We start from the raw sequence: 17,649 nt of genomic DNA, 5'->3' as shown, positions 1-17,649 counted from the left end.
TATCATCACTTTGATGAGGAGGGACTGACTGCTATTTCTCTACTAAACACTAGTATTATGACGTCCTCTCCCCTCCTCCTCCTCTCTCTCTCTCTCTCTGCGCTTATGGATAATGTGATGACTGTGCACAACACACAGGGAGAGAGGGAGAGAAAGAGAGCATTTTCCATAATAATCTACTGAAAATAACATTTTTTAATTGTAATTATTGTAATAATCATCAAGGTAATGATTATTACAATAATATTTTTTTTACAAAAATAAATTAATTTAATAATTATTTTTTAAAAAATAATAACAATTTTTTTATTTGAATAAAATGTCCGCAAATGATGTAATTGTATTAAATTCATTGATAATATCATTGCTTAACGGTTCGGTTCCTTCGCGTATCGATAAAACTGTATTAAAACCGGCATTTTTTGCGGCAATTGCCTCTATTTAAAAAAAAATACATAAATAAATATCATTAAAATTACTGGTAATTAAAAAAAACTTAATTTTAAGATTTTTTAAATAAATTATTTGCAAAAAAAACCTTTGACAGCGTCTGTAATAAAAACTATATTATTTGGCATCAAATCCAATGTTTCGGCAATTTTCGTATAACTGGTTGACTCGAGTTTCAGACCAATTGTTGTATCAAAATAGTTGTCTATAAACTAAAAAATAAAATAAAAATAAAGAAATTTTTTTCTTCAACAAAAAAAATTAATAATAATTTAATTTACTTTAGTTAAGTCACCAAAAACTGAATAACCAAACAGTAGTTTCTGTGCCAAAACACTTCCCGATGAATATATGGCTAACTTTATGTTCAACTCTTGTGTCCATTTGGTTATCGCTTTGGCCGCGTCTTCGTAGACACTAATTAAAGATAGCAATTAATATCCATTATATTAGATATCTCTGAAATTGATTGATTTGGATCATAACATACTGTCCCTTAATAGCGCCCGATTGGTAACCAAATCGCCAAATGTTTCCCTGAAATTGTTTCAAAGCCGTTGTCTTTCTGTCGGCATTCATCTGCCACAAGACATTGTCAACGATGGACTGCTTAAGTGTTTCCCTATCAGTGTTGTCGTTATCGCCAATCAGTGGTACGACATCTGATGTTGTCGTCGATTGTTTGCCGTCTTCGACGGCCTGTTTGCGCAACAGATCGATGTCTTCGCGTAAATGATTTTCATTCCTCGGGTATTAAACAAAAAATCACTTAAAAACTGATCCCAAACTATCATTTATAGCAAAAAAATATGTAAATTACAAACCAGTTTTCATCCAAATAGTCGCTGATATGTGTCTTAACGTACGGAAACAAAAAGTCTTTGACAAATGTAATGGCAGTTGTGGTGCCCTCGATGTCCACAAGTATTAGTTCGGGTTTGTTTAACTCAATCATTGTTAATTGATCTCAAAATGTCTTTAAAATTAAAAAAAATAATATCACACTATTAAATCAGTTCACACACAGACACTATTTATTTAATTTGTTAATTAAAATTATGATAACATTGTTATAAAATTAAACACCAAATAAAAAAAAAGTTTATAATTTATAAGTAATACATTCACTTCAATGCCATTCAAAAAAAAAATAATAAAATAAAAAAGTTTTGTAACGCAAAACATGTGACAATGTTTGGACACTAATTTAGACGCTTATTAAATCACAATGAGGTTTACTGTATTGATATTACTTTATACTACTACTGTATAAAGTTTATAGCAATCAATGTGTGTGTGATTGGCCAGTGATTAAAGCACAGTTAGCTACTGTAATAGGCTGTCCCTTTAAATCAGTTAGTTTACTGCATACTGTGTGGACACTTACACACATACACACACACACACTGTAGTACAAGCATTGCATAAACAACAACATAAAACACCGGTATTACATAAAATAAAGCGGAAACCAAAAAAAAAGTTTGCATTTTTTTATATAGATATCGCAAATAATTATTTCATATAATAGTTATATATATTTAATTTTTTTTTTTTGGATTACATATTAATTTAAATAAAAACATTTCATATGTTATAATAATAACGAAAAACAAAAACATTATTATTGTATTAATACATGAAATGTATGTTTAAAAAGGTATCAAAAAATACAACAAAAAAAATTGAATACAAAATAACAAACATTTAAAGCGCTAAAAGTTTTTTTTGTTTGTTTTTATGCGCGCGCTTTAAAAGGCACTAACACTCAGTGCTTGACAGTACTCGAGTTACGCCCATTTAAAAGATCTCTAACTACTAATGACATCACAAATGCTTGAATTTTTCTGTTTCAATGATTTAAATGACTGTTGACTTCAAAGACAGAGCACTGACTGTTGGCTTCACATCTGAGACCATACTTTTGAAGACATTTTTTTTAAAAGACTTTTTATCATCTGTTTGATTGATTGTTTGAAGAGATTGCCATCTGATTTGCCGCCACACAAACCATGAGTGATACAATCAGTGAAGACCAGTGGTCATCGTCGTCATCGACTTCCTCATCGTCGCTATCGTCGTCGGCAGCGATGGCCTATTCCTCGTCATCGACTTTTGCCGCCCTGAAGTCGCTGATCACTTCATTGATACCCGATATGCCGCTTATGGATCCATTGTGGGACAATATTATTGATATGTATGGCCAACATCCGACCGCTCCACTGTTGACCAACGAGTCTATCGATGCGAGAAGAGAAAGGCATTGCCGTAATGAACGGTAAGATTCATCTGTTTGTTTGGTTATGTGTGTGTGTGTATTGGCTGAAGATATTAATTTAATTGTTTTCTCTGTCATTTGTTAATAGCAAACGCCACAGTAGAATCATTCAGCTGATCCAACAGTTAGGTCAAACACTAGGTCTACAAGACAAACAGGACACTCAGGTATCTATCGACTTATACTAATCTGTCTAATCTGATCCAATGTGTGAGTGATTAAGACTTATCTTTATTTTAATATATCCCTTCCCTTGTAGGCCAACATATTGATGCGATCGGCCCGTTATGTACTGTTCCTGTCCTATGTTATCGACAAACTGGACATCGAGTCCAGCGCCAGCAGCAGTAATAGTACCAATGAGCAGATAATGTCCGACGAATGGCTTCAATCGTTGTATCCATTATATCAAAGAGCTTACGGTAATTGATTGACACCCTTAGTGGTGGCTATTAAAGAGTCAATTACATTATTATTAATATTATTGTTTTTCTATTATTTACTATCACTTCCAGAGGAGGCAACAAATTGGGCTCAAAGTGCTTACGAAATTCAAGTTAATAATAATAATAGTAATAATTGTGGTTCAGATGGGGAACCGTTAGGACAATATTATGATCAGTGTCTTCCTCTTAAGGGTTGATTTATTTTATCGTTTAATTAATTAATTATTACTAAATAATAACTATATATATATATATACTATTTATTAATTAATTACAACAAACAGTAAAATCAATTTTAGGAGATAATGTAATTTTGTGATAATATAGTTAATAGTAGTTTAGTTTATAAAACAAAACAAAAAACTATTATTAGTTTTAATAGACTTTGAATGCATGTCATTGTAAGCAATAATTGTCGGTTAAAAATCAAGACAATCAGTATTATTATTATTATTATTTGTTTTTTTGTTTATTTTAGTAGTCTATTAGTTATTATAAAATATTGATAATAATAATAATAATAATGAATTTAGTTTTTACAACCAATCAACAAACAAACCAAATACTGTATAATAATTAATTAAAAATGTTAATATAATAATAAAGATTTTATATTTTTTCAATAAAAAAAATTTGTTGTTTTTTGCAATTTTTATTTATTTCAAATTTTTTGTTATAAATAAACTTTTTTTTGTTTGTTTTCATAATAGAGGAAACTTTACATAAAATATATATAAAAAAGATTTTTATATAATTTCTAATTTTTTTACAAATAAGACCTATTATTACAATATTATTAATATTATTATTATTAATAAGTATTATATTAAGGCTCTCTTAGGGATTGGGAGGGAGTCGTCGGTAATAAATAATAAAACCTAAGATGAGTGCCAAAACTGTCATCAAATAGAGATCCCAGTCTTCACCCAACATCTTATTGATGCTAACATTGGCAATAAGGTCGTCAACATTGTAGTCATTCATCGACTCCAAGCCGTAGACAATGCCCAGTTTGATTCGGGCCAACGCCACTGGTACCTGAGCGTCGAGACTAGTTTCGGCGGCCAAATCGTAATACCTTTTGGCCAAATGTATGTCACGCTTGAGTCCGAGACCCAGTTCATGCATATAACCTAAATTGAACAACGCCTGGGCATTGTGCTGGGAATCGCTGGCCATACGATACTGGGAGGCAGCCATTTCGTAGTCGACACGAGTACCGAACCCGTAGTAATGATAATCTCCTAGTTTGACTCTGGCCACCGAATAGCCCTGAGCAGCTGAACGACTCCAGTACATCAGCGCACGGGTATGTGTTTCGGATTTATCGAACAGTTCGTTGATTTCGTTTCGGTCCAAAATAAATGCGGCATTACTTTGGGCCACTTCGTAGCCAAGTTCGGCCATCAGAGCGTATTTGACAAACGATTGGCTGATTCGGCCATCTTTGTAATCGGTGTGCGCCTGCATTAGTGTTTGTCCCCAATGGCCTCTTTCGGTAACACTTTTGAACAGTTCGACAGCCGTATTGCACGACCTGAGTGTACCTGTTCCCGTGGCGTGCATTTGTGCCAAATTATAGAATCCCAATACGTGTCCCGATTGCGAGGCCATTGTAAAGTACTTGATAGCCGTACGGTAATCTTTGCTGACACCGTAACCATTCAAATACATTAGTCCCAACTGAAGTTGTCCATCAACCCATCCCTGGTTGGCAGCATTTGAAAAATACTTGAAAGCTTTAACATAATCTTTTTCGACACCCTTTCCTTGGAGATACATAAGCCCGAGACCGCTCTGGCCAACTGGATTACCCTTTTCGGCGGCCATTTCAAAGTATTTGAATGCCGACTCATTGTTTTGCGGCACTACATGACTGCCCTCCAAATGCATCTAACAATTATCGGATAAAATAAGTTGTCAGTTAAACACATACACACAATAAAATGTGTATTAATTTTAACAAATAAGAAATACCTTTCCGAGAAAAGCCATGGCGTTTGCATTTCCCGCTTCGGCCGCTTGAGTAAAATAATTCAGTGCCCGACTGTGATCCTGGTCGACACCCCGGCCTCCCTGATAGTGAAGTTGACCCAAACCTACCTGTGCCTGAATGTCGCCTTTATCGGCCAAAAATTGATAGTATTGAATGAGATCGTCGTCGAGAACACCGCTGAAAGAACCGGGATTTTCCAATTCATCCAACAGTCTGACCCTTTGGATGACTGTTCCACCAGAAAACGTAACATCTTGTTCAACAGTTTTGGCCACTTTCTGATAGTAGGTCAGAGCCGATTCGCAACTGGACATTACCGATATACCTGACCAGTATCTGAAGGCCAGTGCCATTCGGGCAAATGTATTGCCAGACAGTGCGGCAAACGTGTAATACGCCAGTGCTCTGGACTGACTGGGCGTTACTCCGAGACCCGTAGCGTACATCAAACCTAAATACTGGTCATTGATATGAAAAAATTGCGTTAATAATTGTAATCAGATATTAATTACGATAATAATAAATATGTGGTCAAACCAGCTGTGCGTTGCCATTGCCTCGAAGCGACAGCCGAGTCAAGTAGTCTTTGGCCAGACTTAGATCAATGGATAAGATATCGCCGAACAGATGTTGTTTGGCCATCCATTCCATGGCCAACTCGTTGTCCAATTTTGCCGATTCGCGTATCAAATCGTAGGCTTTGCTACGATCGTATCGGGAAGTATTGAGCAAAGACAGTGCCGACTCATACAACTGAATGGCCAACCGTTCCCTATCGGTCAAAGGTCTGTCGTTTTCTTCTACTACTACTTCTTCTTCTAGATCTTGTTTAGCATCAATATCCGCAACTTCTTCTTCATCATCATCGCGGGCGTCGCCTCTCCGCCGGCCGATGTAACCAACAGACTCGTCATCGTCGGCACCGACAATGTCTTCGTCGACAACTATCTCCTCTTCGCTGTTGTCCGCTGTCTTCACCTCAGGATTATCATCATTACCGCCGATAACGACTGAGTCGTCGACAGTATGTCTTTGATTATCATTATTATTATTATTATTATTATTATTATCACTGGTTTTGCTTCCTCTGTCCTCTTGTCGTTGTCGTTGTTGATCACTATCTTTACTATTCAGACGAGACTGTTTGCCATCGATGACTGTTGTAAAACACAATAGTATTGTTAATATAGTTATTATTAACAATAGATTTCCGCCTAATTTAACAGTCATTATAACAACATTTAATAGTTTAATGCAATTCAATGCAAAAATTAAAATTATTAAAAATCAATTCAATTCATAAATTTAAGTTAAATAACATTTTTTTTAGTTAATTAAGTTTCACATTACTTATTATAATATATTATTAATTAATTATATATTAAATGAGTTGATAATTATTATATGTTTTTTAAAAATTTTAATTTAATTGTCTTTTATTTTGTTAGTCATTAATCCAGTTATCAATTGATTGATTGTTTCAATGATTTTATATTTTTTCCTAACGAAGACTTACGTATACTTTGCAAAGTGTTGTCACTGACGACACAACACACAGATTACAGTATTAATACAGTGCTGAAGACAAGTGGTGTCACCAACTGGTGATCGACAACAACGACGACAATAAAATTGTTTTTAAAAAAATCTCAAGAGTTTTTTTTTATAATTTTTTTTTGATAAATTAAATTTAATCATTAATTTAAAAAAATCAATTATAGCTAATAATATCAATAGTTTATTATATATATTATTATATATTATTTTTTTTAAATCTAAATTTATTTTATATACTAAACTATAGGAAAAAAATCTAAACTTAAAGTCAGACATTAATTATCATATAATTATTACACAAATAGTTTGGACAGCGATGGCATCGACCAGATGGTGAAGATGATAGTGTGTTTGATGATCACCTAATTTGATCTCTTATTTTTGTTGTCGTTGTTGTTGTGATTTTTCATCTATCGGTTCGTAGCCATCATTCTCTATCTTATCCTTATATTTAAGATAATCTCGTTTGCGATCAAAGTGTGTGACCTGAAGTGAGAGAGAGAGAGATGATAATCGGTTGATGAAAATCATTGTTAATTTCATATATAAGACAATAACAACAAACCCATTGTGGCGGACATTGTGTCTCAAAGAGTTTCCTAAATTGACTGCATTTACCGGCGCCGCTGCCGGCGTTATCTCCATTGTCGTCCAAACACTTCCAGAGGTCATCTCTAGCCGTATAACATTTGGTTCGTTGTTCTTTGTTTGGATAAGACATCTTCTTCTTCTTATTCTTCCAGTTGTTAAGACTTTTTGCTAACCATTGAAAACAGACATCAAATTACTTGAATTGACGATCGCTTAGCAAAAAAAATATCATAAATAATACAAAAATGCAAAACACATGATATCCTACTGTATTGAAACTAAAAACTATTAATATATAAAAAAGGGCTTAACTCGTATAACATATCAATAGTAAAGTTACGCCTTTTGTTTTGTTTGCCTATACAGTGCTACAGTTAAAGTGCATTACATAAACACACATCAGTTGTAAACACAATTGACATTCAAATGGTTATAATCTCTTCTTTCTCTCTACTCTTTGTTGATCATCAATGAGAAGATCTCTCTCTTTGAACCTGATCTCTGAGGTAAAGTATAGATAATAATAATAATAATTTTATTGATGATATTAATGTCGATGATATTATTTAGTCGATAAATGTATAGTTGATTTGGTTTTTGATTCAATACCATCACACCATCGCTGCTGCTGTTGATGACATTATCGTCGACAACAACAACAATGATGGCCACGAATGACATTCATAACAATAACAACAACAACGACATGACAACAATGGATGGACAACAACAACAACATAAAGACTGTGATATCCAGATGACAAACGGCGACTCTATTGACTCATTGGCCAGTCGTCTATCGGCCAAACTATTGATGGACGACTCTATATGTTTGGTTAGCTATGAAAGTGAACTACAAATGCCTGATATCATGGGTCTGATCCAAAAGGATTTGTCTGAACCGTACTCTATCTATACGTATCGTTATTTTATCCATAACTGGCCGCAGCTGTGCTTTCTTGTAAGTCCTGTAATTGATTGATTGGTTTAAGATATCCTTTTTCTTTGCTGGATGTGATCAAATCAATCTGTGTGTGTCTTTACCATATGAAGGCCATGGATGACAGTAAATGTGTGGGCGCTATCGTCTGTAAGCTGGATATGCACAAGAAAATGGTCGGCAGAGGCTATATAGCTATGTTGGCCGTCGATGAAAACTATCGGAAACGAAGAATCGGTTCCAATTTGGTTCTCAAAGCTATTCAGGCTATGATTGCCGGCGACGCCGATGAGGTATAAAGTGTAGTGTATATCACTAGATCTGATCCATCAATCATTTTTTTCTGATACCATATCTAATAAATCGTAGGTCGTATTGGAGACCGAAGTGACCAACAAATCGGCGCTCAAATTATATGAAAACTTGGGATTCGTTAGAGACAAACGATTGTTTCGCTATTATCTTAATGGTGTCGACGCTCTTAGGCTTAAACTATGGCTTAAATGATATCATTTTTTTTAAATAATTTTAAATATTTGTTTGTTTCGTAATTTAATTATTTGTTACATTAAAAAAAACCATTTAAACATTTATTGTTTTTTTTCTACATATTAAACTGATTCAATAAATTTATATATATTTGAGGTAAACATGAAAAAAAATATTATTTTATAACTTTAAAAATAATAATAATAAACATTAGTGAGTGTTTTTAAATGTATGTGTTTTATGTTTGTTTTAAAAATTTGATCTTTCCGTAAGTTTTGGAAAACAAAATAAAAATATTTATTATTTTTATAAACCGACGGGTGATATGGTGTGTGTGTTTGTATCTGTAAGTATACCGGTGTGTATGTGTGTATGAGGAAAGTCGTTTTATTTGCAAAAGTACGACATATCCACCTTTTGTCGCTTTTGTCGTGTAGTAAACTGCTGAAAGAATTCATTGATGTCCTCCTCGGTAACAGTTCTCTTAGCTGTGGCAAATGTCTTCAGATAATCGGTTAATTCGTTTTTCAAATCATTATAGCCTATAGTTTAGAGGGAAAAAACCAAAACAAAAAATCAATTGGATATAAATCTCTATTTGTAAGCTAACGGTGCGCTTGATCTCTAAAAAATAGATGCCTTACCATTGATGATCTCAATCTGTTGGACCCGATTCATTTTGCCCAACTCCGACAATCCCTTGTCATAGTCACTGACTTTCGTATTGGACTCTTTGGCCACATTCTCATAGTAGTGAACCATATCTTTTTCATCGATCAAAAACAGACAATCCTTGCGTTTGTATAAATCTAAACATTCTGGACATTTGCAAAGACTTCGGCGCCAATCCATTGGCCAGTAGTTCGGCGACAACTCAGTTGGCGCTGATTTAGGTTTCATATCACTCATCAATTTTTTTAGCCGACATTGATTGGGTTTTGCCGACAAATCGGCCAATGAATCGCATGAACTTTCAATACCGCTATCGACAGATGACGACGTCTGACTAATTGGTAACTCATCTATTGGTTTGTCATTCGTTTGAATGTCTGGTTTATTATCACCACCAGTGGTAACGTCAATCTCTTTACTGGTTTCGGCTTTTTCTAAGATCACATCTAAATCATAGCAAAAAAGTCATTTTATTTACCGTAATATAAAAAAACTAGTAGATTATGGGTAATCACAAACCTGTTGAAAATGTCTTATTGTAGTACCAGAGGAATGACAACTGATTCATACAATGACCACAAATTAGTTCAGCAAACTCTTGATTATCAACAAAGTTTCCCAAATGCTGTTCAAAATCATCAGAAAAAAACAAGTATTAAATAAATAAGACTTAAAAACTGTAAACACAATGAGTGACCAACCCTTCCGTGATACCAATCTTCGCAGACCACACACTGAATCATCTGGTCATCGGTATCGTCGTCGCTGTCCGGATACGGACGCTTACAAACACAATACAAGCCGTCAAAGTTATGATTATAGCGATTCAGATCGTTGTGTCCGCTTTTCGGATACAATTTGCACCGATTTTCGGCAAACTTTTCGTTACCACAATCGCACCGATAGTTGCGTTTGGTATACAACTCGACCAGTTCGTGGCCATCGTGACACTGATAACTACAGGCCAAACATATGGCCGCACGGGGCTCGCTGTCAGTATCGCTGGTGGCCACCAATTGGCACGTTTTGCACGCGTACAGCGCCTGTCGATTCACGTAACCCTTCATATATAAAATAATGGCAAACAAGTGATATTGAATTATAAGAAGATAATGAAGTGATGGCAACAATCAAATCGGTGGACAATAACAACCTTCAGATAAGTACAATGTTTGTCATCGCTTCCGCCCAACACTGCAAACGCATTCTCCTCCAAGTCTTGCTCTTCTTGTAGTACATCCAACATTGTGACCGTTTCGGTATCGTTGCCGTCATCATTGTCGGCCACGTCTTCAACAATGGCATTGTTGTCGTCGTCAGCAGCGGTAGTAGTCGTCGTCATCTTTAGGCTATCGTTATTGTCAGCCATTTGGCGCTCAATCTATTGATGCAATGCTTTAGAGTATAGTATTAATTATTAGACGTTTTTTTTTATTGATTAGATGTGAAAACTTTGTGTGAAATCATTTTGTTTTTGTTACTGTTGTGTGCAGTCATATATAAATCCAAACCGAAACCCATATTAATTAACAAAAAAAACCGAACCGTTTTGTTATTGTTGTGTATTATTCGTATCTAAACTAAAGACAAACTTTTTTTTTGCAAAAGTATTTTTTTATTAATTAAAAACTACAAACAAAATGAAATCAAAAAATAAAACAAATAAATTTAAAAACCAAACCGCGGTTTTAGGGTATCTGACTTTTTTTCGATGCGGTTATACAAACCAATACCCGTTTCCATATCTAATGTCTTATTTTTATTGTTGTTGTTGTTGATCGACAACAATGACGTTCACAGCGACGACAACACCAAAGACTGCGGCGGCAGAAGTGGTAAACTCTTTGTGTCTGTTGTTTACAGTTTACCCAAAAACAAAAACAACTGTTTTTGTCTACTGATATGAAATCTTGTTGTTATTGTTGTTGGATGTGATAAAGTGATTGACAACTATTTAAAACATTACTAATTTTTTGAGGTAAGCATATATGTTGTTGATATTAGAAAAATTATCATGGTTAATTAGTAAATTTTAAATAAAATAAAAAAATAAACTTGTTAAAAATTTACCATGGTGACAATTTATTATAATTTAACCTATATATGATATCTCTGATAAGTGATGGCCGATCACGGAAGATCCCGAGGCCGGGCACGCGGCCGACCAGTTGGAGGCCCGCAACAGCAACAGCAACAACAGCCGCCCATTGATATGAGTTCACTGCAACAGTCGTTGCCATCCGCCGTAGCCGTAGCCGCCGCCCCCGCCGCTGCTGGTGGTGGTGATAATGGAGGCAATGGTGGTAATGGAGGTAATGATGATCTAATATCATAGTTATAAAATGCTGGCCAATAACTTAATAGTTAAATTTTTTGACATAATTACCGATAATAAAGGTAACGGTAGTAGCGCTGCCGTCCGAGGACGAGCCGGCTATCGGACATCGGTCAGGACTAGGCCGGCATTTGTCAACAACAAACAAGGATCGGGTGGCAAATCTGTACGCTTGTTGGCCAACTATTTCCGTCTGAATCCGCCGAAAGCTGTCATCGTCTACGACTATCACGTAGACTTTGAACCCGATATCGACTCACGTATTGTACGCAAAGGTCTTCTGTACAATGAATCCATACGACAGGTGTTCCGCAATAAACTCATATTCGACGGCATGTCTAACCTAAAGTCGACAATACTGTTGCCATCGCAAGAAACTGAGTTTTTCGCCGTACGCAACACCGATCAGTCACGGATTCGTATACGAGTCCGACGGGTGGGTGAGCTCGGCTGGTCTCATCAGGAAATGTTTCGTCTATACAATACACAAATGCGCCGTAACTTTCAACTGTTGGGCTGGAATCTAATTGGTCGACACTATTTCAATCCGAAAGTAACCCACGATATACCCGAACATAAGCTGACTGTTATGCAGGGACTGTTGACGGCCATTAATTTGCATGATGGCGGCGGCATACTTATGGCCGCCGATACTGTACACAAAGTTATTCGTAAGGATTCGGTTTTGGATAATTTGCGCGACATCTACAAAGACAATCCGAACGGTTTTACCACTGCGGCCCGTCGGCAGCTGACCGGTTCGATAGTCATCACTAAGTACAACAATCGGACCTATCGGATCAGTGATCTGGACTTTGAGCAGACACCATTGTCGACGTTTCCCAAACGTGACAACACCCGCGTATCGTATGTTGACTACTATCGGCAACAATACAACATACCGATTACCGATACTAGACAACCGTTGCTGATAGCAATGCCCAGTCTAAGGGAACAACGTTCCGGTCAGACTGGCCAGATTATGTTGGTTCCCGAATTGTGTAACATGACCGGCATATCCGATTCGATGGCCGACGACTTTCGGGTACGCCAGTCGTTGACCAGACGTACACAACAGGATCCGAATCAACGGGTTGACCATTTGAACGAATTTATTGGTTCACTTGGCCGACATCCGCAGATTAGGGAAGACATGAAGAAATGGGATCTCGAATTTGACGACTCGTTAGTTGAGGTGACCGGTCGACAGTTGGACTGCGAAAARATTATCACTCGCGGACTGACACCGCAAACTGGTATCAGTTGGGAACAGAAAAAAGGCGAATTTACTTCGGATATTCGCGGTAAACAAATGTTCAGTGCCGTACCGATCAATGCCTGGACAATAATCTGCGGCCGCCGCGACCAAAATATTACCCAACAGTTTGCCCAAACACTTCGTCAAGTGTTGACACCGTTGGGCGTCGGCTTAGGTCAGCCGCAGATCAATGTTATCGACAACGACAGAACTTCGACTTATGTCGAAGCGTCCAAAGCTGTTCCGCCCAGTTGTCAGATAATTGTCGTTATTTTACCAAACAATAACAAAGATCGTTACGATGCCATCAAAAAGATTTTCTGCTGCGACCATCCAATGGCCTCGCAATTGGTGGTCTCCCGTACGCTATCGAAAAATTTGATGTCAGTGTCGACAAAGATTGGCATTCAGATGGCCTGTAAGCTCGGCGCCGAACCCTGGGTTCTCGATATACCTGTTAGTTGTTTTTTTTTTGTTAATAATTACCGTAATGTTTATTATGACATAATTACCGTATGTTTTAATAATTTTCTTGTTGTTGTTGTTGTCTTTTTTCTGATGAATAGCCGCCAAACTTGATGGTCGTAGGCTTCGATGTCAACCGGGACAGTGCGATGAGGGAACGGGCTATCGGTGCTTTTGTTTGCAGCACAAACTCTACACTAACCAAATGGTATTCATGTGTATCGCCGCATAAAAATCGCGAAGAATTATCTAATAATTTTAAAATGAATTTTCAATGTAATTATTGATTTAAATTAATTGATTTGATTTATAAATAATTTTGTTGTTGTCTTAAAGCTGGACTGAAACGCTATTACGATATCAATAAAAAGCCGCCGCAAACCATAGTTATCTATAGAGATGGCGTCTCTGAGGGCGACATCGAGTATGTCTACGATTACGAATTGAAACAAATAACTGATTCAATTAAAAGCATATTCAATGAAATACCAATCAAACTGTGTTTTACTATTGTAACCAAACGTATCAATACGCGACTGTTTTTACGTGTCAATCAAAATCAATGTCATAATCCCCAACCGGGAACTGTTGTCGATTCGGTTGTCACACGTGACGATCGTTACGATTTTTTCTTGGTTAGTCAATCGGTACGTCAGGGAACAGTTACGCCAACCATGTATAACATTATCAAAGATGATACCCGATGGGCGCCGCACAGGCACCAGCAGCTTGCCTACAAACTAACTCATCTCTACTATAATTGGATTGTAAGTATCGATTATAATAATAATAAATTAGTTAATTTTGATTTGATTGTATTGTATTGATCTAACTATCACCTCCTATCACACACCTAACTATTTATTTAGGGCACCATACGTGTACCAGCGCCGTGTCAATATGCACACAAATTGGCTTATTTAACGGGAACGGCACTTCACCGTCCATTTCATAGTAGTTTAAGTAATTCATTGTTTTATTTGTGATCTGATTTTGTTGTTATTGTTGTTGTTTAAAACGGTTATATCGACTAATCATTGTTTGTGTGTATGACAAAAAAAATCTCATCATTTTATATAAACAAAAATAATCAATTATTGGTTTAAACATATTTTTTATCATAATTTTTATGGTACGGTATATATATATATATATATCAATTTTTAACACATATAAAATTTTATTTTGATATTAACTCGGTGATTTTGACTATTAAGGTGATTATTACATTATAAAGTTAATCGGTTTTTTACACATAATATAATTTTTAAAAAATATATAATATAATAACTATTTTAAATTCACTCATTTATATACACTGTATTTATTCCTATCTAAAGTTTATATATATATATATTATTTATACTTAAGGGTAACATATTATTAATCAATTTATTTATATATACAAATGAATTATTTTATTTTAATCAAATAAATGTTATATAAATTATGATAAATTAAAAAAATGTGTGTTATTTTTTTTATTACATTGAACTCAATGGGCTCAACCCTAATATCTGCATACCCTGATTGAGTACATTGCGTGAACATCTGAACAATAAGAGTCGGGTTTGTGCCACATCCGGTTCCTGTCCCTTAACTTTGAGCACTTGTATGGCTCTGTTAATGGCATTCCTGTATTCAATATTTTTTATTATACCAATTAGTATTGATATAATTATAAAATTAAATTTTWAAAAAAAACAAATAAATACTTTAGATCAAATAAATAGTGAACCAATAGACTGGGCTCTAGTGTATCAAATGAGTCGACAAGTATGTCATCAAATTGTGATAATATAGTCATCAATAGTTTGGCTTCAATTGGTGATAAACAGTCCATATGTGGTTCAATACTAGATGTATTCAATTCAATGCCACAATTTTTCTCTAAACTAAACCCAAGTTTTTTAATAATAATTACCGATAATTAATAAATCATTCATTCATTCATTTTTTTAGGAAATAAATTAACAATACTTATTAGTCACACAATTATTATTACCTACAAAGTCGTGAATGTGTATACTGTAAGGCAATACCCGTATCGCCCGTATGTTTCAATGCTTTATCCCATTTGAATCGGTATTCCTGTACCCGTCGATGAGCTAAATCGTGTATCAATAGGCCAGACATACCCAATATATCTGAAACACTGTCATAGTTTTCTTCGCTAATTTTTGTATCTAAATGTTTTAACAATTAATTTATTAATTTACCGACAATTATATAAAATATATATATATATATATATTCTTCTGAATGAATGTCTTCTTACTCGGACTAGTCTTACACGACTCGATTGCCCGCTCTTTGGCTTCATTGAGGACATCCTCAAGAAATATAATATCACCTCTTCTGGTACTCATTCCGATGATGCGACCAAATCGCAGATGAATTAATTTTCTGATTGAAAATTAAAATTGTTATTAAAATATTTGTCTCTTTTTTTCGGTAATTATACCGTACTTTTGAAACTCATGATTATATTGCGTAAGTATTTTAAACAAATGATTAAAATGTTTTGATTGACTGCTGTCTACAATGTAAAGCATTTTATCGAAATTAAACAATTGTTTTCTGTGGAGAACCGCTGCGATGTCTCTAAAAAAAATAAAATAAAAATAATTTTCAATTTGAAAAAAACCAGTAATAATAATAGAAAAGACTTCGAGGAATAATAAGAGGGTCTCTTCGTATGGATAAAAACCTCGTCAGATAAAGAGTCGATCCGTCGCTTTTGATAACCGGTATCTTCAGATTCACACGATTGGTGTCGTCGTCGTCAGCGATAAGAGCAAATTGAGCGGCACTTTGATCATCACTATCTATAAGTCCCAATTGTCTTAACTGGTCAACCACTCTATGGCCTGCCTCGGAATACATGGATTCGCTGTGAAAATCATCAAAAGCTATACCCAATCGCGAGTATAAACTCTTGAGCTGATCGACACTTGTTTCGCGAAATCGTTGCCACTGTTTAAGAACATCGGGATTTTGTTTAGTTTCCAATTCGTTGAACCGATTCTTTGCCGATTGTCGCCACTGGTCGCTGGCCTTGCATTCGGCATTTCCTTTGACATAGACGTCAAACAAATGCTTGGATGGATTACTGGCCAATTGATTATCGTTGCCGAAACTATCGTAGGCCAGACTAAGTATACCGAATTGAGTACCAAAATCGCCCAAATAGTTGAGTGAAATAACATTGTGTCGGCAAAATCGGTAAAAGTTGGACACAAAATTACCGATAATTGTCGACCGATAGTTGCCGACGTGAAACGGTTTGGCAATGTTTGGCGAAGAAAATTCGACGACCACTGTCTGGACGGGTGCCGATTGGCCGCCGCGTGTATTGTTGCCGAGATTTTCCCGTAAATTATCGTCAACCAAGTCGTGAAACAATTGCTTTAATGAAATACAAATTACAAAAAAATCTTATTGTAATCACCAGTAGATCAACTAATAAGTTGACAATATTGTTGTCTACCTTCACATAGACCTGTTCGTCGACTTCGATGATCATCTTATGATCTGTTGTTGTTGATGATGACCTATCTTTGCTGACACCATCCACGCTGTCCTCAGCGGTCAATAAATCTGTCCGTTTGGTCTCTAAATGCCTTACAAATGATAGCTTTTTTTGTTGTTGGATTAGTTTAGTTGATTTATACATCAATCTTCGCATAAGATCTGCAGACACTTACTTTGGACAACAAGTTCTTCACATGTTTGTCATCGATGATGGCAGTGGTGGTAGTGGTTGTGTTGTCGACCAATTGGTTTAAGTCGATAGAAAACTTTGGTCTCATCCCGATGTCATTATTATTATTATCCAGTGATAGAAAAGTTTTGACCACCGATTTGTGACCATTTAGTTGATACTGTTGTCTCAATTGATTGCATATCAATTGTTTTAGCCGTAAAACCATTGTTTTTGTTAAAAGTTTTTTTTTAAAAATGTGATTACAAATAGTGTGACAAAATTAGCAATATTTCTAATCCATTAAGTTTTACTATAGATATATAAATTAAGCATGCTAAATTTATTTATTTTTTTGAAACTAATGTTTTTTTATTATAGAAAAACATTATGCAATGTATTTATACAACAAAATATATCTGAGAGACATCTATATTATAATATCAATAAAAAAAAATTCAACTAATTT

At 35.3% G+C, this 17,649-nt stretch overlaps 8 protein-coding genes across 8 annotated transcripts; 3 read left to right on the top strand and 5 right to left on the bottom strand.

Annotated features, from left to right (window-relative positions):
• Positions 1-306: 306 nt before the first annotated feature.
• On the bottom strand, positions 307-1,831 carry LOC128952715 (enolase-phosphatase E1-like). Its single transcript, XM_054298151.1, has 5 exons — positions 1,275-1,831; positions 941-1,195; positions 732-867; positions 539-662; positions 307-437 (listed from the first exon to the last, which is right to left on the bottom strand). The coding sequence occupies exons 1-5, from the start codon at positions 1,403-1,405 to the stop codon at positions 307-309; spliced, it is 777 nt and encodes a 258-aa protein (XP_054154126.1). The 5' UTR covers positions 1,406-1,831.
• A 387-nt stretch (positions 1,832-2,218) lies between these two features.
• On the top strand, positions 2,219-3,418 carry LOC128952678 (uncharacterized). The gene is made up of 4 exons (XM_054298109.1): positions 2,219-2,728; positions 2,817-2,895; positions 2,988-3,150; positions 3,244-3,418. Exons 1-4 carry the CDS (start codon positions 2,463-2,465, stop codon positions 3,369-3,371), a joined length of 636 nt encoding a protein of 211 aa, XP_054154084.1. The 5' UTR covers positions 2,219-2,462; the 3' UTR covers positions 3,372-3,418.
• Positions 3,419-4,011: 593 nt separating this feature from the next.
• On the bottom strand, positions 4,012-6,458 carry LOC128952675 (protein sel-1 homolog 1-like). The gene is made up of 3 exons (XM_054298106.1): positions 5,708-6,458; positions 5,152-5,628; positions 4,012-5,067 (listed from the first exon to the last, which is right to left on the bottom strand). Exons 1-3 carry the CDS (start codon positions 6,398-6,400, stop codon positions 4,012-4,014), a joined length of 2,226 nt encoding a protein of 741 aa, XP_054154081.1. The 5' UTR covers positions 6,401-6,458.
• A 583-nt stretch (positions 6,459-7,041) lies between these two features.
• Positions 7,042-7,578, bottom strand: LOC128952679 (cytochrome c oxidase assembly factor 6 homolog). Its single transcript, XM_054298110.1, has 2 exons — positions 7,293-7,578; positions 7,042-7,213 (listed from the first exon to the last, which is right to left on the bottom strand). Exons 1-2 carry the CDS (start codon positions 7,446-7,448, stop codon positions 7,103-7,105), a joined length of 267 nt encoding a protein of 88 aa, XP_054154085.1. The 5' UTR covers positions 7,449-7,578; the 3' UTR covers positions 7,042-7,102.
• A 110-nt stretch (positions 7,579-7,688) lies between these two features.
• Positions 7,689-8,831, top strand: LOC128952677 (N-alpha-acetyltransferase 30-like). Its single transcript, XM_054298108.1, has 4 exons — positions 7,689-7,824; positions 7,889-8,279; positions 8,372-8,551; positions 8,628-8,831. The coding sequence occupies exons 2-4, from the start codon at positions 7,953-7,955 to the stop codon at positions 8,763-8,765; spliced, it is 645 nt and encodes a 214-aa protein (XP_054154083.1). The 5' UTR covers positions 7,689-7,824; positions 7,889-7,952; the 3' UTR covers positions 8,766-8,831.
• Positions 8,832-8,922: 91 nt separating this feature from the next.
• Positions 8,923-10,845, bottom strand: LOC128952676 (putative E3 ubiquitin-protein ligase UBR7). The gene is made up of 5 exons (XM_054298107.1): positions 10,573-10,845; positions 10,121-10,480; positions 9,939-10,044; positions 9,392-9,865; positions 8,923-9,289 (listed from the first exon to the last, which is right to left on the bottom strand). Exons 1-5 carry the CDS (start codon positions 10,786-10,788, stop codon positions 9,135-9,137), a joined length of 1,311 nt encoding a protein of 436 aa, XP_054154082.1. The 5' UTR covers positions 10,789-10,845; the 3' UTR covers positions 8,923-9,134.
• A 395-nt stretch (positions 10,846-11,240) lies between these two features.
• Positions 11,241-14,598, top strand: LOC128952491 (piwi-like protein Siwi). The gene is made up of 6 exons (XM_054297895.1): positions 11,241-11,397; positions 11,540-11,731; positions 11,817-13,468; positions 13,579-13,753; positions 13,814-14,244; positions 14,347-14,598. The coding sequence occupies exons 2-6, from the start codon at positions 11,542-11,544 to the stop codon at positions 14,461-14,463; spliced, it is 2,565 nt and encodes an 854-aa protein (XP_054153870.1). The 5' UTR covers positions 11,241-11,397; positions 11,540-11,541; the 3' UTR covers positions 14,464-14,598.
• A 363-nt stretch (positions 14,599-14,961) lies between these two features.
• LOC128952713 (probable arginine--tRNA ligase, mitochondrial) lies at positions 14,962-17,470 on the bottom strand. The gene is made up of 8 exons (XM_054298149.1): positions 17,185-17,470; positions 16,968-17,114; positions 16,188-16,885; positions 15,947-16,081; positions 15,756-15,883; positions 15,483-15,663; positions 15,193-15,372; positions 14,962-15,112 (listed from the first exon to the last, which is right to left on the bottom strand). The coding sequence occupies exons 1-8, from the start codon at positions 17,407-17,409 to the stop codon at positions 14,962-14,964; spliced, it is 1,845 nt and encodes a 614-aa protein (XP_054154124.1). The 5' UTR covers positions 17,410-17,470.
• Positions 17,471-17,649: the final 179 nt, after the last annotated feature.

Source organism: Oppia nitens, unplaced genomic scaffold, assembly GCF_028296485.1.
Source record: "Oppia nitens isolate AA-2021 unplaced genomic scaffold, nextdenovo-longstitch-racon4-pilon3 scaffold1_pilon_pilon_pilon, whole genome shotgun sequence".
Taxonomy (NCBI): domain Eukaryota; kingdom Metazoa; phylum Arthropoda; class Arachnida; order Sarcoptiformes; family Oppiidae; genus Oppia; species Oppia nitens.
The sequence above is the reverse complement of the archived record's forward strand: the minus strand, read 5'-3'. Positions and strand labels throughout refer to the sequence as shown.